A 6,528-nucleotide genomic window follows, 5' to 3' on the forward strand; every position below is an offset into this window, starting at 1 on the left:
CTCACCTTTCGACATTGCCGTGTTTCATTGACAAACTTAGGCTGTTAGTTTATAGGTTTATGTCTTGAAATAAAAATTTGACAGAAGTTTAGATTAAAAGTTTTACTTTTTGCACATTTAACACCATCATACAACTGGGGTGAACCGCCGGGGGCGCTTCAGTTGGTTTTTATATCCACCCATTCAAATTCAAACTCAGAAATACTTTATTTATCACAAAGGGAAATTAACTCATGTTAAACTAAATGTTGTAACTCATGTTAATTAAAATTCTTCAAAGAGTTATGTAGATAACATCAATCCAAAAAATGTGGCAAATAAATTTAAAAACGTTTGTGTCATTAATGTCATAAAATTATTATTATTATTCTCCATTCAATATCAATGTTGAAGTTAAAACTTAATTTTATGTTCAAATCATATATAATTATTTTTGTATTTATTACAATAGAATAGAAATCTTTATTATCCCGCAAAGGGGAAATCCGGGTCTAAGAGCAGCATCAGGTTGACAGAATTTTTTTTTAATGTTAGAAACATTATATAAAACATACCTCAGCTTATTTACTACAGTTCTATTTAGAAACATAACTGTGAAATTCAGATGGATTGTGGATTCTGACATTTATGTTTCTTGACGCAAAACAGCCATTATTCATAAACATACAATGATGAAATAATTACTTATTTATGTCCTGATTTCAAATAAAACGGGAATTAGATACATTAAATAAATCAAATAATGTATTCATACTTATTTTAGTGTTTAATATAAATATATATATATTTAATATACAAAAATTAATAATGTGGAATTTAATTGGTGTAAAAATCACATGCATTTATTTTATTTTCTAATTATTTTATAATCTTGTGTTGCAGCATATTGTGAATTATTTCATCTGCCATCGGAGCAGACATTAAATTTTATAAGCAACTGTAACACTGGGTCTGTGTTTTAATGTAGTTTTAATATCTGCCAAAAGAGGGCAGCAGTGCACCAGTCTAACACGTGTTTCATAATATGAAGCGGAATTGTTTCCACCAATCAGAGCAGAGGTGGGCGGGGCCAGACGGCGGTATTTATTTGTAGGACAAGTGACTCATCGCCGCCTAGATTCTATTCATTCCGAGAAGCAGCTCCTCCAGACCGACTCGTTAGGACCCACGTTTCTTCCCCACAGCCGGACAGGATTGAGATGTTACATTTCAGGTTCTCCACAGTCCTGAAGGAGTGTTTTCAAGCCACCGTGAAGCGTCCCTTCCCCTGCCGCACCCAGGAGAGCTGGTACCCGGCGTCCCGGCACCGCCGCTGCCTCGGTTCTGTCCCCAGTGATGTTGCTGCTGCCGCCGCTGTTGCCACACCGCACCGCACCGCGCCCTGCTCCGCACCTCGCCGCTCATACTGCGTAAAAACAGAAGGCGCAGCTACCGTGGAGCTGGATGACCACCTGAAGAAGGATGGGGCCGAAGGAGACAAGTACGTTTGCTAGGTTTTCTCTCTCACGGGGGGAGGGGAGGGGGGTATGCTGGGGGTCACGGTGAGTCATGACGCACATGAGCGGATGCGGGGTCCTTTCACCGCCTGAATAAAAATGTCATGAATAACCCGTAAAGCTGCTTCCTCCCAGTTGGAATATGTACATATGGTGGCGTCCGACAACATGAAACCATCAGAACCAGTGTAGGCGGTGGTAACGCGGACTGGAGGCGGTGTAACGGCCTGTCCCGGATGGCCGCGGCAGCGGTGCTATCCGGTGACTGCTGTTCATTTCTGTCTGGAGCTTCATATAAAACCGCAACACGTTGAATTAACCCCATTATGGCTCCATCTGGCCAGTCATAGCGCTTATTACCCCCAGCGTGTTCCTGCTCTGATGGCAGCACGCCGCTCTGAAGTCAGCCTGCGATTTGGAGCTTGGATAAAGGGCTATTACACAACATTTTATGAGTTTAAAATCTAAAATACATAAACGGATTGAACCTGGACTGGATTATTACACGATTATGATGGATTTTATTAAAAAACTATTTGTTATATGTAAAGTTTGTAATAATTATTTGACGTCTAAATGCACTGATCCACTGTTTTCACTTCCAATATTGATCTGAAGTTTAGCATTAGCTGATGCAGGAAAAACAGCTGAACTGACTTAAAACATTTCTTTTTGTAAACGCAGACATAAAGGTACTGAATTAAAAAATGAATTTGATAACTCATACCAATAGCTTCACAATCTAGGTCAAACTCTTAAAACAACACAACTTTAATTATTTCAGCCAATAAGGAGGATAACAGTCGGCCTGTCATCATAACAAGCTTTACTGGACCATAAATCATCGTTATTGCTTATTGAGACCATTTTCAAGTAAAATAATGTTAATGTCAAAATAATGCAAAAGCACGTGTTCAAAATCAATCATTTTAAATTCTAATGAACATTTAACACTGGAATTTAAATATCCAAAATAAATAAAAAGAACAGAAATGATAAATAATGAATTATGAAATATCTGTAAACAAACTGAGAGCAAAGGTCCAGACCAAAAACTTTATCATCAAGTTTTTAGTAGAAAGAGAAAAACGAGTCATGTAAATGGAAATTATTAATTTTGTTTCCATTTATCACAATTTAATGATTTATTGATTATTGTGACCGGTCCAGACAGCAGCCAATGGAAGGTAAATAATAAAGAAACTGACAAAAACCTTTCAAATGGTTCAGAAAGTGCTTCAGATCTGGAACATTGATCTAGAAATGTTTTCAATATTGGGACCAATACAGATATTGATGATGGTATTACCTGAATTCCTAGAAATAAAAGGGAATCTTCTTAGGTCAGCAGCTCCACTCAGACCAGTTAATTTAAATGTTTCCCAGCCCTGATCCTCTTCAGGTGTTTCCTGCTTCAGCTCACCTGAGTTAGACTGACGGCTGATTGGCCGACGTCTGCAGGTGTGTTAAAGCATCTGAAAAACACCTGAAACATGCAAGATTGTTTATAAGCTACAAATTAATTTTCTCTTTCTGTGTAAACTATAACACAGCAGCATTTTTAAATAGGCCTGTCGAAATAATCAAATCAATCACATGATAGATTAAAACAAACTCACTTTAATTTTCTTGATTTATTGTTGTTCTCTTTCTACCAAAAACTGGGTGGTAATTTTTTGTTTAGAAACTTCACAATTCATTTTGTTATCTCTATTTATTTTGCATGTTTAAAAGTCTAATCTGAATGTTTTAGATCTACGGTCCAGATTTGCTCTGAATCAGATGCGGACTTCACGTCTGCAACGTGGAGTAGCAGCTTAAACTTGTGTGTGTGTGTGTGTGTGTGTGTGTGTGTTGCATGGTGAGAAAAATGAAAAGTATGCGAGTCAGTATTTATTCTGTTCCTGAGGGCGTGTCGGAGGATTTTCCTTTTCCTTTTATTCTGATTTTACACACTGACAAACTAAAAGGAAACTTTTAAAAAAATCTTATTTAACTTTTTTAAAATCATTTTAATGCCTGAATAATTTAAAGGTCAGAGTTTAAGTTATGAAAAGTAGCTACAATAGATAAATAGATTTTATCTTTTTCAGATAAAATCTAGAAAAGGGCTTTAGAAAACAAACAAGTAGTTTTAAAAGATGGCAAGAAAATCTGTGAATATATTAATTTTTTTTATTATTTTTATTGCATTTTACTGTAAAATTGGATCCAAGCCTTTAATCTCTTCTAATTCCAGAATATTTAAAGAGGCAGTGTCATGTAAAATCCATTTCTTTGTGTTTTAGCGTTTCATCATGTTTTCATGTTTTTCCCTGGAATTTTGTTTTGATTCTTTCATGTTGGAGAAATAGTTTAATCTCCATGGCAACCATTTAGCTGCTAAACACCTGGGTGGACCTAGCCCCGCCTTCCAGGTGCAGCTCCGCCCCCTCTCTGCTCCTTCAGACTAGCCAGCAGCAATTAGCAAACAACTGCTGAGCTCATTATAGGAGCTGCTGCTCAGAGCAACGCTGGTAAAAACATTAAAGGGTTAACAGAGGAGGAGCAGGAGTTCTCAGAGAGACAATTTTAAGGCTTTACATCAGGAAATCAAATTTCTTTAGTCATATTTGATATAAACAGCATTTTAATGACAACTGAAGGAAACAGTTTCTTTATTAAGCTGTAAAGTGGGGAACATATGACGCTGCCCCTTTAAGACCAAATGTCCAGTTGTTGTAGAATAATCTAGTCCAGGTTTGAAGAATCTGAATGTTTGGTGTATCTGAGCTGGAGCTTCTGTTGTGTGATCCCGATGAAAACACCAAACTTCAGAAATCCCAGATTAGATTTTAAATATTCTGCCTTTAATAATAATCTGGTCCCAGAGTTTTTATCGCCGATGTCTTCATGTCCGTGGCCGGCTGCGCCTCCCCCTCCTCTGCTGGTTTCCAGGTGACCGCCGAGTTCCTGGGCTCCATCCGATCTATTTGGACACGTTCTGGATGAGCTGGTTACCGTGGCAACGCGTGGAGTGTTTACTCTGCTGGGAGTGGAGAGGAGGAGCAGAGCAGCGTTGCATTCTGGGAAATGTGCAAAGCGTGGCAAACTGCTGCTGCTGCATGGTGGAAAACATGAGAGGATTCTGATAAAACAGGAAAGTTTCCTGATCGATAACAGAAACTTATAAAACCAAATCAGTAAATACACGATGGACGATTGATTACTTTAGTAATCGATTATTCTAATGATTAATCGATTAATCTGATTTTTTAAGTTGGTTATTCTGCAGATTTTTCATCTGACCATGGAAGCTTTTCTTATATAATATTAAAAATGCAAATAAATAATCTGATTCCTTTATTAAATGATAAAATCAACATTTTGTTTTCTAAAAGTCAATAACAGATCAAAGGATCAATCTGCAGCTTCTGACACCAACAGGAGAAACTAAAACTGAACATCAATACAGAGATAATAATTGATTAACTGATTAATAACTGGACAGAAAAATGTGATTAATGGGAGATTATTTCCAGAATCTGAAAGTGACCCAGATGGATCCAGTAGAACAGGTTTTCAGACTAAAAGCGTTCTTTCATCTTAAATTTGAAATGTTTATATTTTTGTTCACTTTTGTTTAATTTCTGCTCTGAATGTTTTGTTCTTTCAGCAAATAATGTTTTACAGTTTGTGTTACTGATTAATCGATTAGTGGACTACTTGAGTAGTCGATGAATCACGATCAATCGCTGCCTGACAGCAGCTGGTGGCTCTGAGGTATCGGCTCTGGTTGGTGCGCTGAACCGATCAATGATCTGTAGGAAAATCTGCTGATTATTTATTATTGATTTTGTAAAATTGCAGAATGTCCTGGTTTGGCAGCAGTGTGGCGATACTTCAGAGGCAGATAAAATCGGTTTCTCATGTCCATATCGGTTGATTCCTGATTTATTGGAGTGTTCTTATTCTCTGTTTCAGTTTCAGATTTGTCATTTTCAGAGCAGAAAATGTAGTTCTAGATCCGCTCCGATGGTTTAATCCCCTATAAACAAACCGATCGGCCTTTTTGTTTTGGAAACTGCTGCCTGCATTGCTGCTCTGCCTTCCTGCTCTGACTCTTCAAAATAAGAGCACAACGCAAACAGGTTCTATCGATGAGCTCAAATTTACAGAACATTTTTATTATTGTCGTTTTTAAGATCATTTGGAAGTAAAATTGGAAGTGGATGATAAATATGATTAATTACACGCCTGTAGTTTTTACTCAGGTTGGATGGAGAATATCTGAGAAAATCAGGTTTCTTTGACTAGGCCGTTTGATGCATGACTATGATCTCCTTCAAACCATTTTATTGTGGTTTTATGCAGGACTGAAGCGATTAATCGGTTTAGTTGAAATACTAGTAAACTAATGTATAATAATAAATCTTAATTTATATAAGAAAAAAATAATAGTAAATAAAAAATGAAAGGCTATTTGGTAATCGATTAATTGTTATCTGGAGAATCAGACTCAAAAATGGCTATTTGCTGGAAAATATCTATCAATCAAATGTTTTCATTGCATTTATTATTTACCAAAAATCATATTAAATGTTTACCTGCCAACTTTAAATAAAACTGAGCCGTTTAAGGCAACATGCGTTTCTTCTATTTAAAAATAGAATTTAATTATTTGTTTATTTGCATCTTTTAATGTATTTTTTACCTTAGAAAAGGTTAAAGAGGTTAAATGAAAAATACAATTAATCATCAGAATCACTGAGCTGTAGCTCTAGTTTTAAATTTGCTCCAAAATAAATTACTTTAGAGTATTAATGTGTGCAGACGAGAGCTGGATGAACGCATGAATGGGCCAGCAGCCATGTTGACTTTATTAATCCGCCTGCAGCAACGAGGAATCTGTGGAACGCAGAACCAAACACTGGAGGCAGAAATACCATCTGATCGGCCTGGGAGCAACCGCGAAGGTCGATCGGGGGAACCGCGAAGGTCGATCGGGGGAACCGCGAAGGTCGGGGAACCGCGAAGGTCGATCGGGGGAACC

The 6,528-nt window shown here is 37.1% G+C and overlaps 1 protein-coding gene across 2 annotated transcripts in view; it reads left to right on the forward strand.

Moving 5' to 3' along the window:
* The first annotated feature begins 1,049 nt into the window (after positions 1 to 1,049).
* glsb (glutaminase b) overlaps positions 1,050 to 6,528 on the forward strand; it is a 51,422-nt gene continuing 45,943 nt past the window's right edge. The window contains exon 1 of one of the 2 annotated variants that reach the window (XM_015039301.1): positions 1,050 to 1,480. In XM_015039301.1, the coding sequence (XP_014894787.1) occupies positions 1,200 to 1,480 (281 nt within the window). In that variant the 5' untranslated portion in view covers positions 1,050 to 1,199. The remainder of the gene's footprint in view (positions 1,481 to 6,528) is intronic. The other variant, XM_015039300.1, reaches the window with a different exon arrangement.

The sequence above is a fragment of the Poecilia latipinna genome, unplaced genomic scaffold (genome assembly GCF_001443285.1).
Source record: "Poecilia latipinna isolate Pla-1442-1.1 unplaced genomic scaffold, P_latipinna-1.0 Scaffold467, whole genome shotgun sequence".
In the NCBI taxonomy this organism is placed as follows: Eukaryota; Metazoa; Chordata; class Actinopteri; order Cyprinodontiformes; family Poeciliidae; genus Poecilia; species Poecilia latipinna.